This window comes from Melopsittacus undulatus, chromosome 2 (assembly GCF_012275295.1).
Source record: "Melopsittacus undulatus isolate bMelUnd1 chromosome 2, bMelUnd1.mat.Z, whole genome shotgun sequence".
Lineage (NCBI taxonomy): Eukaryota > Metazoa > Chordata > Aves > Psittaciformes > Psittaculidae > Melopsittacus > Melopsittacus undulatus.
The window spans coordinates 41,769,219-41,787,979 of record NC_047528.1 but is presented as its reverse complement, the minus strand read 5'-3'; the positions used below and the strand labels follow the sequence as shown (position 1 = coordinate 41,787,979).

General features: G+C 37.6%; 1 protein-coding gene across 2 annotated transcripts in view; it reads right to left on the bottom strand.

The window, feature by feature from the left end:
• Nucleotides 1-2,829: 2,829 nt before the first annotated feature.
• Nucleotides 2,830-18,761, bottom strand: part of UCHL3 (ubiquitin C-terminal hydrolase L3) — a 45,690-nt gene continuing 29,758 nt past the window's right edge. Inside the window, exons 7-9 of one of the 2 annotated variants that reach the window (XM_005148114.3) lie at nt 8,436-8,511; nt 4,830-4,888; nt 2,830-3,555 (exon numbers count right to left, since the gene is read on the bottom strand). In XM_005148114.3, the coding sequence (XP_005148171.1) occupies nt 3,472-3,555; nt 4,830-4,888; nt 8,436-8,511 (219 nt within the window). In that variant the 3' untranslated portion in view covers nt 2,830-3,471. The remainder of the gene's footprint in view (nt 3,556-4,829; nt 4,889-8,435; nt 8,512-18,761) is intronic. The other variant, XM_031048073.2, reaches the window with a different exon arrangement.

Here is an 18,761-nt window from a genome sequence, read left to right as displayed (position 1 = left end):
CTGGCAAGGTAGGTCACCAGATGCCTAGATCAGAAAAAGCCTACATACAACAGGTATGACTCCTAACTGTTGGTGTCAAAAGTAGCAAACAAGATTGTTTTACTTGGCAAAAACAAAACCTTTCAATTCGTGTGCTCCTAGGGACCAGTCAGGCGACAAAATCTTGTTAGTGGACTCTCGAGGTGACATCATATTCTTTCCATAGAGAGTTCTACAAATATTGGATACAATAACATTTTCTACCAAGGCAGGTTTATGACCTTATTTATTTTCTAAATGTAGGCTGTTAAGTGTGTTTATTTTCTAAAACTTACATTTCAGTGACAGAAAACACTTCTTTCTTTCCTTAGCTGAATCATGCAGCCATGACTGAAAGGGCACTGCGCTGCTTATTAAATTCTTATGGTTTCTTAACAAAATGCATGTAATAACATGGGAAACTTACACTAATATACTTAAAAGAGCTTGAACAATCATCAGTGCTTAATAGCACACCAGCTCCACTCAACTACAATTAATATAGCACTGAGCATGCATAATTTCTTCACTCCTAAATGTACCATTTCCATGAGATGTGTATAGCCAGCCTGGACTGCAGGAGCTGAAGGGGATTTCCTGGCAGCCACTAGTGCTGCATGCCTGCAGCCAAACCATGCTCCACACAAAGGTGGTGAGGCTCTGGCAGGGCTGCTGCACAAGTTAGAAATTACTGTGTTGTTTTCCCACAGAGCTTGAGCTAATAAGCACAGATTGTACAGATCGGGCAACATCGGAATGGGCATTGCGGAGCCAAAAGCATCACGTGGTCCTGAGTCCTGTTCAGGACCTTGCTGGATTATACAAGTCAGCCAGACGTTCATATCTCACTCCTTATACCAAGTTACAAGAGTTCTGTCAATGCCAGAGGTTTTCCAGCATCTTGTAGATCCCTTTATTTCCTGTGCTCCTCAAGATTGTCACCAATGCCTTTGCCAAAGCGTGGCCTTGCAAGCACTGGAAGTGTTGCACCATATGTGTTTGGCAAGGTAGTATTTCTGCAATGCAGTCTTTCAAAATCTCAATCTAGTGAGGGAATGTGCAGTGACGAGGTATAGTTCAGCCTAAAAGTTGGCGTGTTTCTCTTCCTTTGTCATCTCAAACTTTTGAGAACTTTTCCAAAAGCAATGTTCACTAAAAAGTCCAATCTTACATGTTAATAAACTGGGAATTAACACTGAAAGTAAAAAAAAAAAAAAAAAAAAAAAATAGAAGGAAGCCTTACCCTGTAGGACAACTGATTTGAAGACTATGTAAAAAGCACTGGGCAAAACTATCATATTGCCAAAATTGCTAAGAATTCTTATTTGTAAGTTTTTACTTAAGATTCAAAATGTATTTTTCCATTATGACCATGAAAAAATCCCACCCCAAGTTGACTAACTTTGATTTCCTTTGTCATCAATTCATTTAATCAGTCCTCACACTCAACTAAAGGTCTAGTCGAAGGTGATTCGGCAATAAATAATTGCACAAGAGCCCCTCCCTTTATTACCTAAACCCACCAAAATCTCCTGAGCATCATAGAGCATACATGGTTTGAATATTCTGCTGAAGCAGACAACTCTTGTAACTAGTTTAACAGTTTAAAACTGTATTTCCTCTTCCTCCCTCCCCTTAGCCTCCTCCCTCCCCTAAAAGCACCTTATCTGTATTAGCTATAGTTTACTTTAAATGTAGGCCTCCAAGTCACCTTTAGTATAAAATATGCAATATCCCAATTAAATTATGACAACTTTTATTTGATTTTTTCTGATACTAGCAGGAAAGCAATGCAGCTGCTTTGGTTACTAAAGCCTTTGGTTTTTATTTAGAAGCAAGTTTCAGGGCTTTACTAATGAGCAGGGCAAGATAAAGCACATCTTAAAGATACTGCATTTTATTGGGGTGAATAAAGTGCTCAAAAGTAAGAAGCTTGTTAGTGGTGGCCTTCCCCCTGACTTTTCCAAGCAGCTCACATACAGGAAACAGACTCCTGTTGTTAGTGGACTCTCCAGGTGACATGCTTTAGACAGACACTCCGACTTTTTCTTTAGAGTGCAAAAGATGTTCTTAAGCGATAAGACAGACTCCCAGGCCTCTTTTCTATAAAGAAGGAAAACTCTGCCAGATTGTTCTGGCATAACCCCATTCATTTTTCCTGCAATGACAATTGGTAGAGAATGAAAGCACCCTTTGGGACACAGAGAGTTCATTTTCCTTTGGCAGCGGTCTTGAGTGGAAGCAAACCTGGATTATTTCACTTCAAAGCAACAAATAAGGGTTTAAATTCTTTTTTTCTTTGAATGTGAAAAACATGCACATTAGCCAAAACCAACCTTGACAAGAATCCTACAGCATAAGATTGCTTTGCCAAAACCAAACCAAATCAAACCAAAACCAAACCCCAACCAAGTTGTTATTAATTCACGTGTAGAAATTGGTCAACAGTACCTTAAGATCCAGTAGGTGGGGTGGGAGGGATGGCACAGGGGAAGGGTATCACATAGCATTCTGTAATGCCACCTGACAAACTTACAATAGACATTCCTAAAGGGAAAAAAAGGTGTATAACCATCATGGCTATCTTAAAATCTATAACTTGTTTCTGTTCTTGTTACACCAAACTTAACTAGAACAAGCATTATTTTTCTACCATTTATTTATTTCAGTTAAGTTGCTGTAATATTGCTGTATTCACCTGGGTGTGCCCTCCACAATCCTACCATTTGAATTAGCATTAATTACTAGTGTGGCTTTTCTGGGGCAAAAGATCCATGTTGGGTTTCCAAATATACAAACAGCAAACACTGGTTTAACTAAAGCTTTTTGACAGTTTATTAACATGATCAGGCTTGAGAAACAAAACGAAGTTTTATTCAAAAGTAGATTAAAGATAAGTTTAAAATTATGTCAGTGCTCACCAACAGTAAGAAGAAACAGTCTTTTTTCTGCCTTTCTTCTTCCACATGTTTATTTATAAATAATGCACTGAAAAAAATGCCTTTGAGTCACCTGTAAAAGTCATTTATAATATTCTTTCATCATCATAATTAGAAGATGGAGATAACCTCACATTTCAAGTTTTTACCCATTAACATACCACATACTCCACTCAATGTTATCTGTGAATGATACAAAAGATAATCCTGCTCTGAACTAGCTCATCATTACTATGATGAAATATAACAGACGGTAATTCCCAAAATTTTTAAGAGGGTGGAAGGGGGGAAAACCCACCACACAGAAGTCTTGCACAAAATGCATGCGTGTATATAAATACCCAAAGTTGCTTTAGGAACAAGCTGCAAGAAATAGCAAGGACAAATGCAAAGTTTATTCCACATATGCAACAATTAATCAACATGTTAGGGAAGTATCAAAATTTGTACTATTAACATATGGCAACGGTTTTATTGTTACAATGCATTGCATTACCCCCACTGGAAAAGGCTTTTAAGCTGCAGACAGTGCAATTGCATTAAATCTTAATTCTTCTGGGTCACGTTCCATGAATTTCTTGCAAACTTCTATTGCATCCTAGGAAAAAAGTAAAAAAACAGAAAAAACAAAACAAAAACCACTATAAATCATACTTATCAAACCCCCCCCCAACTGAAATATAAAGATATGCTTCATACAATCTATGCTTAAAATGGGTTTTTCCATAAAGGATTACTAAACAGGGTAGCAAACGTATATAAACTATACTTCTGATGTGTCACCATTATTCAAGATTATTTACAGCGCTCACATGGGCAACATAAGAGCAAAAGTTTTATGCAGAACCTTAGAAACAATGGCTATTTGTGACTGAATATTACTTTGTGTCACAGATGTGTTGCTTGTTTGACTTTCTAAATGCATCTCAGAAGTTTGCCTTTCCTAGTACTGCTGTATTCAGAAATGTTCCCTTTGTCTCACGATGAATCTAAGCTGTGGTGGGGTAAGTGAAAGATTATAAGTAATTCCTTCATCTAGCTTTAGGGTGCAATCTGGAGAACACATGTTATCAGTAAAGCAAAAAAAAGCCACATATATAAAAAGGAAGGCTTTATTCAGCTTCTCCCCCTGCCCAAAAAAGCACAAACTGTATGCAAGCTTTACAGACATTTGTCTATGCTACTAAACTATAAAAAGTTTTGCTTAGTTGGTTTTTAGTTTCTCTGTTTTCTTCCTTTTGTAAACCTAATCCGGTCTGGATACCATAGAAGTCAGATCTATGCACTGCCGTCTCTTAAACTTTGCACCATTCTGTGTGGATGACAGTTCATCCTCCCAGTTCAATATATTCCTTTCCAATTAATTTCTCAACTCAATAACTCTGGACACAAAGAAGCACCCAAAAGAAGTCATGAAACTGGAGAAGAACGATTGTTAGCAAGTGTCAGAGAGGGAATTAACCTCTGTCTAGCATGGCACCTACACCAAACTGTAACTAAAGAGAATGAAAAATTATACACAATTTTCATTCTGCTGACTTCATCTTATGTACAAGTTGAAAGGATCAGGGGTATATGAAAGTCTCAGCACAGAAGAAAAGTCAGTCCAGTCTTCTGTCAGTCAACCCTTCTGACATTTCTTCTTATCATGTTATGATACTCTGTCATCCAAAGTTACAACATCAGTGTTCTGAAATAACTGTTTCAAAACTAAGTAAACCTAATTTTGTCTCACCATCCCACTCGTTGTATTCCTCATCCAATCATAATGTACAAACATGACATACAAATATTTTTATAATTTTTAAAAATAATTTTTGTGGAAATTAACAGGAATTCTGCATTACAGCATTCAAGGTTTTCTCTTCCTACCTCTAAAAAAGAATCGTCGCTAGTTTCCCCGTGGTTTATTGGAAATGGCTTGCGCCCATCTGTTGAAAGATAAAGCAAGACTGAAAATTTATATTTATAAAATTTGAAAAACTTAATTCTTCCAGTTAAAACTATTTGGACATATTTTTTGTTTTTCACTTACAAAAATGCTACCTCATTTTTCATAAGAGAATCACAAATGGCTCTAGCTTATTCCCTGATCTCTCCTCCACTGCTGACTGCTTCAACAGGTGTCATTATGTATCATCAGTCTGCTACATTAGAAAAACACAATCCAATCAAAACAACTTTTTAATATTTCATTTGAAAACTCTAAGGCTATAAGTTGCAATTGTTTTAGTGGTGGCGTAGCACTTTGCTTTCAAGTAGAGAAGAACCATTTCAGCTACACTTAATGGATGTAGCCAGACAGACAGCTGTACATCTGTGGTCTCTGACAGCTGTGATCAGGCACTCCGCGAAAGAACAGAATACCAGACCCATCAGTTTGACGAGTCTGGCATAACTGAAATGTTACTCTCATTTAAAAGAAGTAAGCAAACAAACTCAATTAACTTCAAGTATTAAGGACTTTCATATAATTTAAAAATGGTTACCATAATGATTTATATTTTCTGCCATTTGCAATGTAACAATGTTATTCTCAGCATTTAAAAAAAAAATTAATTCACAGAAATACGTTTCAGGTTACTTGTGAAGAGCTAACATTTTGAGAACATCTGTCAGGATATCCTAAGTATCTGCCAGACCAAATTCCCTTTTGGCTCTGTCCTCCTTTCTAAAGACTCTTCCCTGCCCAAAGATTGCATCGAAGTTGACAACACTTCCAAATTACTTTTTCCATAACTAAAAATAGATCAATGTTGGAAGACTTTTGGATTTATATGAACAAGAGGTTGTTCATTATTGTAACAGCATAACTGAAGCTACGAGCATGCAAAGCCCTCAGAACATGCCAGGAAAACAGAACTGAATGCCCTTTGCTATATTACAAGTTTTTTTCTTTTTTTTTTTTTTTTACACATGTATCTTGGCAGAACAGCATTTTAATTTCATGTGCCTATAAATAACTTGTTTTCTATGGCAAACACATAAGCATTTTGCATCCATGTGCTTTCTTCGCATTTTCTGCCTGCCAAAGCCCACATATTGGCCACAGTGACTGAAGCCGCTGAATCAATTTAAAAGCCTTCTCTCATTTTCCTACTTTCAAGTATTTTTTGCTGTCTTCTGCTAGTACATACAGAAGTTATTTTAAGAACAAAAGGAAACTGTAGTATTGTCATGCCACTACATTACAGTGGAGTTAAGCCTCTTTCTTTTTTTTTTCTTTTAATTTAATAAGAAAGAGGGGAAAAAATGGGTTTCATCTTACATCATTCACAGTTACACACGATACTTATAGTTTGTACTGTGCTTTTTAAGTAAATTAGCACACAATAGAAGGGTAATGTGGAAATCATAGAATCATAATCGTACCGCACGACTAAAAGAAGACTGAGCCATCCATCACACCTTGAAATTCAGAGTAATAAAATATTTATATTGCTTCCTATAGTAGTTGCCTCACTATTTGATCTAATTTGCTGACAGCCAGCCTCATAAAAATACAGAAATGTGTGCCTGTTCTTCATGATTTACCACTGATAATACTCTTTAGATCACCTTAACAGTAACATAAACACTTGTTACATACAGCTTATACCCCATGTTATGCATAGTTGTCACCTGATAAGGGCACTGCTTAATTACATTCTGATTTTCAAAAGATGAAAATGTTCTCAGTAGAAAACACTGAAAAATTGTGTTAGGAAAGACCAGTGACTTGCAGTTTTCAAATCTTGATCTACTTGATAGTTTTTGAAGAGCCTGCAGCAAAACCTAGTTGCCCAGCAACATGTTTAAGATTGGAGTCATTAGAGAATATCTGGACAGAACTTGGTGCTACACAGTCTCAAGGAGGGGGGGAAAAAATAGCTGGAATTCAGAAAACAGAGACTACTGTTTTACAGTTAACTGTCTAGTAACCACAGAAAGGTAGAAGAAAAACTAACAAATGAATTGCAGAGTATTTGTATCTGCTAGTATCCTGGCTAGTACTCTACTCTTGTGAAACCCCGCCTAGAGTACTGTGTGCAGTTCTGGTGTCCTTTGTGTAAGAAAGAAATGGAGCTGTTGGAGCAAGTCCAGAGGAGGACCACAAGGATGATCAGGGAGGTGGAGCACCTCCCATATGAAGACAGGCTGAGAAAGTTGGGGCTGTTCAGGCTGGAGAAGAGAAGGCTGCGTGGAGACCTCATAGCAGCCTTCCAAGTATCTGAAGGGGGCCTATAAGGATGCCGGAGAGGGACTGTTCATCAGGGACTGTAGAATCATAGAATAGCTAGGGTTGGAAAGGACTTTAAGATCATCTATTTCCAAGCCCCTTGCCACAGGCAGGGACACCTCACACTAAACCAGTCACCCAAAGCTCTGTCCAGCCTGGCCTTGAACACCACCAGGGATGGAGCATTCACAACTTCCTTGGGCAACCCATTCCAGTACCTCACCACTTTAACAGTAAAGAATTTCTTCCTTATATCCAATCTAAACTTCCCCTGTTTTAAGTCTGAACCCATTACTCCTTGTCCTATCACTACAGCCCCTAATGAATAGTCCCTCTCCAGCATCCTTGCAGGCCCCCTTCAGATACTGGAAGGCTGCTATGAGGTCTCCATGCAGCCTTCTCTTCTCCAGCCTGAACAGCCCCAGTTTTCTCGGCCTGTCTTCATACGGGAGGTGCTCCAGTTCCCTGATCATCCTCGTGGCCCTCCTCTGGACTTGTTCCAACAGTTCCATGTCCTTTTTGTGTTGAGGACACCAGAACTGTACACAATAAACTGCAGCAACAGGACAGCGGGTAATGGGTTATAACTTAAAACAGGGGAAGTTCAGGTTAGATATAAGGAAGAAGTTCTTCACTGTGAGGGTGATGAGGCATTGGAACAGGTTGCTCAAAGAAGTGGTAAATGTTCCGTCCCTGCATTGTTCAAGGCCAGGTTGGACAGAGCTTTGAGCAACATGGTCTAGCGTGAGGGGGCTGGCAGGAGAGTTGGAACTTGAGGATTTTAACATCTTTGCAACCCTAACCATTCTATGATACTATGACTACATCCTTTTAGTTTAAATTGCATCCTGCTATTTAATTATATAGCTAATGCTTTTTAAGTGGCATACAGTTCATTTATTAATGCCACAAGCAATCTGGGGAGAGAAATATAACAAGGTTTTCCTCTCTGAAACTTCTGAGTGTTTTTCAAGTCTTTCTTTGTCCTTGTAAATCATAAAGGAATCTCAGAGGCAGTTTAGTATTCTGTACCGTTTTATCTTAATAGGAGGGAGTTGAGAAAAGGAGAATCCAAAAAAGCAATGGGAGGAAGGCTGCAATAGTTTGACAGACCCGCCCTGGCCCAGACCCTATGATACATGTGAAAAGAACCAAAGCCCTACCTTAGATCAAGTAATCTCTTTCAAACATTGATAGTTAACATTACTACTTGTATTTGTTTCAAACAAATAGAGAAAACAGATAAAAAGTGTTCTTACCCAATTCATAGAGATGACCACCTACGTTAACTAATGCAATAAAATGAAGATCTACTTTTTCATCTATACTTGGTGCCTGCAAGACAAAACAAAATAAATTGCTTTCACTAAAACTCTAATCACAATAAGATTAATGTGAACATATCACAATATGCAATACACCTGGGCAAGACAAACAACAAGTGAGAAGCACATTCTGGATCTACACAGAATGGCAGAAGTCACACTGCAGAACATTTTGGAATACAAAGAAGCTTTCTGCAATGCACAGCTAAAGTATCTGGAAGTATTTCCAATTATAGCTCTACATAAAAGCTTTATTTTTCATTACTGACCTAGAAGTATTATCAAGTCAAATACATTAACATTAAAAATAGATTTTCATATAAATAGCAACTCCTTCATTAAATCATCTCCTATAACAAAGCGAGGCAAAGCTGAACTATGAACCTGTAGTATTTTAAACCCAAAAATATTCACTTGGTCAAATTATTCTTTTCTTCATATGGTAAGCCACATATAGTACAGTTACTGTTCCCTCTTCACAGGTAGTCAAAAGAAACAATTTACACATTTAGGTGCGGAGGAAGGAAAATAACTAGAGGTTCCTAGACTGAAATTTCAAAGTGGCATTATAGCCATCATACCAAGAAAGGACCCAAGTGCAGAGACATGACATAAAGAATGGTTACACTAGCTAAAGAGCTATCTAGCCCAGTACTGTGTTGCTAACTACAGCAAGCAAAAGCTTCTTCAGAAGACACACATCACCACTGTTGTGTTCAAGAAATTAATGGTTTATTTCCTCACCAATCTTTTCAGTCTGCAGCTGAGCCTCAAGCCACAATTTAAGAAGATAATGTTTGAGGGAATGGGAATAGCACATCAGTTTTTCTTAAATCATCAAGAACCTGACTCCTGTGACATTATATTTCATGCAGTTTTCTTCCATTTTGTAATTACTGTTAGCCTTATGTGAATTTCTTGAAGCACCCCAAAAACCTAAGAATTTGCCAGAAACAGATTAAAATGAATTGTAGAACTTTATAGTCACATCATGTTTTCCAAGACTGGATTAAAAGATTCCTTTGTTCTTATGGTCATGAGAAAAGACTTGGAAAGATGGTCTAAACTGAAGATATGTAGCAACAACCAGAACACAATATAGCAAAAGACAAGAAGTCACCATAAGCCCCCTTCAACACATCAAGAACACCGAAGAACAGAGCGTTACAGTAAGGCACAAGCTTACTGAAATTCTATGTAGCAAGCTCAAAAATGAAAGAAGAACAAAACAAAATCCCCACAAAACCTCCCATCGCCCTCATTTGACATGCATCTCCATGACCAGTTAAAGTTTGACAAGTGCAAATACCCTGTTTTATCTTTGTTTCAGAGGACCTAGAGCGGAGACAGTGCATTCCAGCCTCGAAGGAGGAGGCAGCTATCAATAGGATAAGAGGACTCTTCCACCAAAAACTCCAAGGAGTCTTTGCCCTATGGCATAAGTGAATTGCCTTTGAGAATTTTGTATTACAGAAGGCCAAATAGAACCAGGGCTTAGAAAAAAACAAGTAGACCAAGCAGCCTGAAGAGTTTGGCTACCCTAGTTGTAAACTTCAAAGGACCACAGGTTTCCATAACTTCCTGAAAATCACACGACAGTAGCTGACAATCAATGGTACCTTGCTGTTATTCCCATCAATCAACCAAGTTTTTAGAAGGCATCTAAAGTGTGGTGCTACAGAAGTGTGCAGTCAAGCATAACTGAGAGTCCTTGTCACATGCCACACTGCCACCTAACTCCCTTTGTAAATATGACTTCATGGCTGGTCACTTATCAATTAAACATAACAACTGAGCTCACGGAATTTCAAAGTTAGGGGAAAGACCACTGCTAGTTAGTCTCACTCTAGGAAGGAAATGGCTTAGAATTTAAAAGCTTTGAACATATGCTACCTGGGTTCAGACTGTCATTAACTAGAAGAGCTCAAAATACCACTATTTCAGAGGACTTCAAGATGGGGTAAATGCTCCATCCCCGGCAGTGCTCAAGGCCAGGTTGGACAGCTTTGGACAACATGGTCTAGGGGTGAGGCATCCCTGCCCATGGCAGGGGGGGTGGAATTAGGCAATCTTAAGGTCCTTTCCAACCCTAACCACTCTATGATTCTATAATTCTGTGTTCAGGATTTGGTTTTGATCATATTTATAACACAATACAGTTGCCCTTTTGAACATTTTTGAAGACTGGATTGTATTCTTTACCAGCTTCTAACAAGCACCTTTTCTATAGGGAGGAATACTTGGCATGCTTGGAATACATACAGTTAGAAGATGGATAGGGAAGCCATCAAAAAAAGCATGATTAACTTTTCATAGAATTTACTTGGAGACAGACTCCTATAGAATCCTGCTGAGCTTTTGTTTATGTCTAATCTAAATAACATGCTCTCATGGTGCCATTGCCACAACCCGTGAGAAATGTTGTGGTTTTACATTTTTAATTCCCCAACCTCAGACAACAAAAGTGCCATGAAACTTTTAAAGCTTCTACCACATGGTGTAATGCAGAAAGTCTCTTTTCCTTGTGACTTCTTTTCATATAATGTACAAAGCAGATCTATCATGTTGCTTGAAAATTTGGATTTCAACAATTTTTGACAATGATTCGCATAACCATAAGCACAGAGAAACAATAGGGTCTGAGTAGTCAAGATGACCTAAAACTTTGTTATAAAAATATTAAAAATATGTATTACAAATAAAAACTTTTTCCCTGCAATGAATCTGATTAAAAATCTCCACACCACTCCTTAAGGGAAAAAACAACAAAAAAAAAGACATCCATTGCACATGTGTGGATGTACATGCACACACAAACACACACATGAAAAGAAGCCTAGTCAGGCCAATTCCTGCTTCACTGGGAAGCTCTAGAAATTCTAACACCTGAAACAAAAGACTTTAGATTTCAAAGGAATAGAAAGTGGGAATGACAGCTTTGGAGAGATGTCTTTTGTGGCCTCCTTGAAAAGCTACACCTTTGACCAAGTTTTCAGCTCCTAATAAACAGTCTGTGCATGCTTAAAATTAGAAGAGAACATAGCTTTAAGAGGTCTGCTTGCATGTTCATCACTAGGTAGTATATATAGAACAATTACAGAGTATTTTCTCTTGATTGTCCTTCTTGTCAAAGGCCACAGTAACACAAACATCAGTCAGGTGTTGGAATGTTCCTTTAGATCTTTTTCTTTTCAAAGATCACTCAATGTGCAAAAGGAGACAGAAGATTTAAATGACCACACATCCAAACAAGGGAAAAGAAAGACAGGAGTCTAAATAATTGTCTAATCAGGATTTGGAACTAAGCTATAGGATTCAAGACTCATTTTTCCAGTCTTCTGAGGAGCTGTGACACACAGTGAAGAAAATTTCTATTTTTCCCATCCAAAAAAGACAGAATGAGGACAAATACCAGATCTCTTTGGGAGCTTACCTAAGTTTACATTATCCTTTCAACCTTAGCATAAGAAACAAATCTTAATTGTAGGGTTAGCAGAAAAAAAAAAAGTAATAATGATCAGTAGACTTGAAACTGATTTGAAGAGGAAAAATGCAAAAAGTTTAGTGCTCACGTGATGGTTCCGAGAACATCTCAGCTGTAATTTGTGACATCAAGGTATTAAGATAATGCCCAATGGTAATAATATAGCATATTCCCAGTCTCACATACAAAACTAACAGCCAAGGTTACTGTGTGCGCTAATTTTGGATACCACAATAAAAGCACCTAAATTACCAAGCCCCAGTTTTTCACAGGATTTGACTGCCTTCTCTACTAACCTGGACATTCAAATTAAATAACTGCTGACTGCTGTGAGAAATAAATTTTAGTTGACTTATCTCAGGTCAATACCCATTAGCTCATGCTATCACAAAAGCACGTCCACATTTCTTCCTTTATTCTTCACTAACAGATTTCCAATCAGTAATTTTTAAAATGGCACTTCCCAAAGTTTTTGCTATACAAATAACCCTTCTACTCACTCTTGTTGTACTAACAAATGCCCTAATTTTACCTTTCACCACTGCAAACTGCTCTCTCATCACAAACTACAATACTGCTCTTTCCTGTTGTTGCATTGAGCTGCAGAAACTTAGCAGTAGCCCTCTATACCACTGTTTGCCCAATTGTATTAGCTGGTCTAATAAAGTACATTTCATTACCTGCACAGGATATCTTGCTAATGCACTTAGACCATTATCCCAATCTAAAAGTCAGTTTTAAATTTTCATGCATTTCAAATCTTTCGATCTTCAAATGTTGCTAACAGAACTGTTCATCAAATCTGATGTGCAACTCGTTTCTCTTCTCCAAAACTGCATTTCTGGGACAAACACACAACTGGAAAAGAAAAACTGTCTTATGTTCTCGGACACACTGAACAAGTCCTCACTGCATCCTGCCTGAAACTTCTTTTTGGAAGATGGCATTATAAAACCAGGTTCAATGTTGTATGACAGATTTCGGACTACTTCTTGCGATTAAATCTTGTAATTTTACTGTTTCCTTACACTTGCTCTTGAGAGAAAGGAGTGAAGCAAGAACAAGTTTAGTAGAATGCTTTGCATTATACGTAGTGACTGTGAAAGGAGAAAGCACCACCTGTGTTAAGAAATCGGCATCAAGAGTCTCTTGGGCTCTGGAAGAAGAGCGGTAATGACCAATAAGGAAAAGACAATTTTGCAGAGCCCTGAAGAATAAAAAGTTTCAGATGCATCCAATTCAAAGATCGTAACAAAAGTAACTGAAATCTAAAATAAAAAAAAGAAAACTTAGTGGATTAACTATACAATTCCACTCACAAGGAGTTACAAGAAGTCACAGGAAAACATTCAAAAACTGAAGTTTACACAACAGAATGCTCGGTTTAGATTCAGTAAATTCCAAAGAGGAAAAAGTGATGCAATTGCTGTTGGGTAGATTAGGCATCTGTAATTTCCACTGTGCAGCACAGAACATGCTTGGACAAATGTATCATGTAGGCCTGTAAAAAACATTTCAGTCCTGGTTAAAATACTTCTATTAAAACAAAGACCACTGGAATGATGATCACAGGTTTCAGCAAGATGCTTTCTGGCTCATTCTCAGAGAACAGCAACATCTCTGTTCACACTCAATATTCTGCAGAGCGTTTCACACTTGAACATACTTAGCTTAATGTAGATCAAGGTATGCTTTGTCCAGAATAATGAAAAAGAATTTCTATAGGAAAGATGCTGAGGGACAATCTAGAGTGCAGACCCAAGAACGGACAAGAAGATCCTCTGCTAAGCAATGCCTTATGCACTTTTCGACTGGGCTGTCATTGTAGACAAGCTGTCTCAAGCTTACTGACTATGTGTCCCCAACTACAGCTAGAAATATGCAAGTGACATATGAAGTTCAATTCCAAGATGCATGTGATTCTGAATGAGAGGATGTCAAGCAAGAAGCTGAAATTCAGAGATGGATCTATCGATGACCAGAGTATCAGGATACAGAATGTTTATAAAAACACAACTCACCATTTAGATCCATAAGCAAGAGGGATTATTTAGCAATATGCTGCTCTAAATAGGTATTCCTGTTTTGTTTTTTAAAGAGTGGGAACTTCAGCCTGACAGAGAAAGTAAATAGGAGAAAACAAAGAGCATGTTTTCCAATTTGAGAAGTACAGGAAAGGAAAAAGAATTAGAATAGCCTGGCATACAAAAGCCTGCAAAATGATCCAAAGGCAAGCAGAGACACTAAAAGAGGAGAAGAGCTGGAAGAATAAGAGATCATTACAAGGACTGAGGAAAATTCAACACTAGTAATCAAGCATGTTGTTACCCGCAGTTTAAAATTTTGCTACATCTACTGTACTGCAATATATCAGTTTGTTTTATTGTTGGGTTTTTTTTGTTTTTTCTTCTTCCCCATTATATGAAAAGTTGTACTGGGTCTGGCTGAGATGGAGCTGCTTTTCCCCATAGCAGCTCTCTCAGTGCTGTGCTTTGTATCGGTAGCAAGAAAGGTTTTAAATAGTTGATAACACACCACTGTTGGCTACTACTGAGCAGTACTCACACAGCATCAAGCTGTATCTACAACATTCTCCCATCTCACCCAGCAGACTGAGGGTGGGAAATATCTTGTGAGGTGCAGAAGGGGGCACAGCCAGGACAGCTTACCCAAACTGATCAAAGAGATATTCCATACTGTATGTCTGCTCAGCAATAAAAGCAACAGAAGGCAGGGGGAGGAAAGGGGCATTCTTTGTTATCATACAATCACAAGGTGTACTGAAGCCCTACTTCCCAGGAAATGACTGGACATTACCTGCTGATGGGAAGTAAAGAATAAATTTTGTTTTGCTTTGCTTCCACATCTGACCTTTGGTTTTGCTTTATTAAACTGCCTTTATCTTGACTCCCGAGTTTTTTTCCATCTTACAGCTTCTCCACTGTCCTGCTGAGAAGTGACAGAGCAGCTTGGTGGGCATTTAGTGTCCAGACAAACTCAACCCCCGAACAAAGGTCAAAGAAAGTTTTCAAGTGGGCACAGTATGTTTGCTTAAGGAGCATAAATACTGTCTCCCACAACTAAAACTTTTGCTCTTAGTTTTGAAACTATTTATTTTCTGTTTCTCAATGTTTAAGCAGTAGAAATGTCTTTAGAATTGCAAGAAAATTCAACTGTATTTTAAAATACACAGGATGCTTCTCCCTGTAATTTAAATTTAAATGCATAGATTTCTTAATAAAGCAATCCTTGAACATTTTCATACAATGCCAAGACCATTTCAGCCTCTTTGCACATCTTTTGTACACAGAACAATGATTTGTATACTAATAATACTTGTTGACAAGCATTGACAGGACAAAACTTGAAAGACAAGGTAATATTTATTAGCAAGCTAACTGAGAGAGCTTTAATGCCAAAACTGCTGTCTGATTTTCTGCGTATTAAACTAATTTACATATAGTTTGTGCATTCTTGAATCTTCTTGGAAAGGTATGTTATTCAAAAGTATAAAGACAAGAACATTTTAGTTACCAGTAAATATCAGACTATATTGTATTCAGAGATAAGTCTTTGCATATAGGACTTAGAATTAGAATCTCATCTGTCAGATGGAGAAAGTAAAGATCTCAGGGGAGTTAACAAGTAATATTTAAAACTATTTTTAGCAGGAAGCTTCAGTTTTGCCAGGTAAGGTTTTGCCTTTTATACCAAAGGCCACTTCTTTTTTAATTATCTTTTGAACATTTTCAAAACAAACACTCACTGCTAATGGACAAAGAGTCATTTTTCAAATTTTCTGAATAAAACCCTCAACCTGCTAACAGTGGCTTTCTGGTATGCTCACACCAGATTATGCTGTAATGGCCATCCTTGGATAAATCATGATCTATTTAGCACTGAAGTAAACTCGTGGTCAATTAATGTTTTTGTTCTAGGCAGGCACAAGCAAGCTCAAGTCTTCCTCAGTAAGTCTTTTGTTAACAACAAGCTTATATAGGTCAAATTCAAACAAGATCCCAGTGTCAAATTACAGAAGTGACAGAGAATTTTCCAAGTTCTGCTAAACAAACAAAAATAACCCCACTGCAAAATGTCAGTTTGCCAATGTTAATGGCATAAATACTAAATGGGGGGTAGGAAGCATGAGCTGGGGAGAACTTAACTCAGTGCTAAACTCCATGCCTCCTCAGTGCATTTAAATAGCTCCAAAAGGTAACATCAAGAACATTCTTTAGTTCTAAAGATTACAAGAGAGCTAGATATTTAATATTAGCAATTATTATTCACAAAAAGAGAAAGGAGTCTGAGAAAAGGTCTTGTATTGATATAAGGATAAAAATATAAAAGCTATAAAGGAATGGAAGCATTTGGACACTAATTTTTAATAGCAGTAAAATACTGAGAAAGATTTTCACACCTGGAAAGACAGCTCTGTATGAAAAAGGAAAATAGTTGGACCACAGTCAGAATAGTTATTCCACCTCTGTAAAAAAATCCACATACCTCAAATAAGAATTTCTAGTAACACAGGTGAAATGTGGTCATTGCCAAAGAATGATAAAAGGAAAAACACTGTCCCAATTTTATTTAAGAATATTCTCTTCTATGTATTAAGATTTTAATTTTTTTTGTGAGTGTACTAGAAGTGTGATCACTCCTTAAGAGCAGGATGAAGTTAACACTAAACCACTCTCTCAGTTTAGTGTTTCTGATGGTGGTCACAGGGCAGCTTAGAAATATTGGCTGTTGTGTGCATATGTTTTTCTATGTTTTCAAGATATATTTGTGCCCTGCGAGTGAAGAAGGGAAAAAAGTCTAAGCATGCTATGTGATGACAAGCTTTTCTTATTAGGAAGCCTTCACCTTCAACTAGAATGTATGTCTACAAACTAGATAAAGAAACAGATGTCAAGTGACAAAATAAGCCAGCCCCTTGGACTTACATGAAACATTTCATCTTTACTAAAATACACAGGGACCATTAAGCAAGACTTAGAATGAAAGAAAAGGAGACCAGGTTTAGGATATGAGAACATAAACCAGGTCTCAAACACAGAAGAAATAGTATCATGTGACAAAGAATTAGAAGCTCCTTGGTTTAGCACATCCAAATGAACGATCATGAAGATGAGGTGAAAAGAAGAGGCTGGATGTAGAGCCTATGGTGAAAAGAAAAAAAGCCACTTCATGAAAGGCAAATTTCATCTGTGCTTTGGAAATGATTTGGCACATGTACTGAATAAAAAATACCTGGACAGCAAAGCATGGAGTGATGTACTTTTGCTGTCTGACATGGGGGAAAGGAAAAAAAATAAAGGAAAAAATAAAAAAGAAGAAAGAAAGCCTAAGAATGGTTGAGAAAAGACCCCAACAAAAAATGATGCCTTGAAGACTGAAGTTACATGGCTGAAGGCCAATTGTGTCAGAGTAAGAAAAGACTGAAGATGGACTACACTTACAACAGAATGAAGCCCAACAGATGGAAGGCGTATCAAGGGCCGCCAACGACGAAGACGGATTGACGGACTGGTAGCCTTTGCAGGACCTACATGATTACGTTTGGCCCAGGAGAGGGATGCAGAGTGACACAATGGTGAAGCCTTCGTTCTGCTGTGGCTAACCTGAGGCTGCGATGAGGATGGTGGTGAAGACAGCGAGGACGATGACGACTACATAAACATTAAAAAAGAACATACTTAGCCCACTTAAACTTGAAGTAACATACCTAAAAAGGCAACTGCAAAGGTATCCACTGCTTATTGTACTGTCCTTTAACTGATTAAATCACATAGATAATAATCAAGAATGTGTGGAGTTTGAATGAGAAGATAAAAGAACAATGAAAATAAGCAAAGACATGGTCCAAATCTGAAGTTTACCACTTAGATAAGCTAGAGGTTATTCACACCCAGTGAACTTTGTAATATGAACATGAATTAACTGACTCATTCAAGAAACAGACTGTTGGAAAGTATGGAGGGAAGGGATTTAAGTATCATCTCATGGAAGGAATAGTTGACAATAGCGTGTGATCAGTTTTGTCTACAGCTACAAAAACCATGAGCAACAGTTCTTTGGGAATTTAGGAAAGCTAGGTGGCGCTACTCTGGGATTTAAAATGAATCAAGCAACTACTGTAACAGAACCCAGATTTTCTTTACTGTTCCATGTCTAACATAAAAGGAAAGCAAAGGAAAAGGGAAGCTTACCGTGGTGAGGTATGCAACTTCCTAAGTTTTTCACCTATTCTTCTAAAATAGCAGGCCAGTGGCAGTATTGCCATTAACACTCAGGATCCCTTTAGTATCCGTGGAAGCAGTAGGACTATGTTAAACCATTCAAATTGTTACTATTAGAAGAAAGACCACAGAAGTATTAAAAATGACTCTCAGCTGCAGCTGACAAAGTTACAGTAAATATATTAAGACCAGAAAGGACCATTGTGATGATTTAGTTTTGATCTTCTGTCCCACACAGGCCACAGAACCAATCAAGTTGATGATTTGTTTGGATCAGAACATACAGAACAAAAAACAAACATTCAAGCTTAACAACTAGGTTTTTTTACTACTGAAATAAACCAGAACAAATAAAAATTCAAATCAATCCTGTCTATAGCTACAGAGACAGTAAGTAACATATTCATAGTTTACTTAAATACATCAGTGCTAAATGAAAAGGGAACCTTTTCAGTCCTGATTAATGATTATATGAACATGGATCAATGGATTACATTAGTTCATCTGGCCATGATGGCAAACCAGGGTCTCATC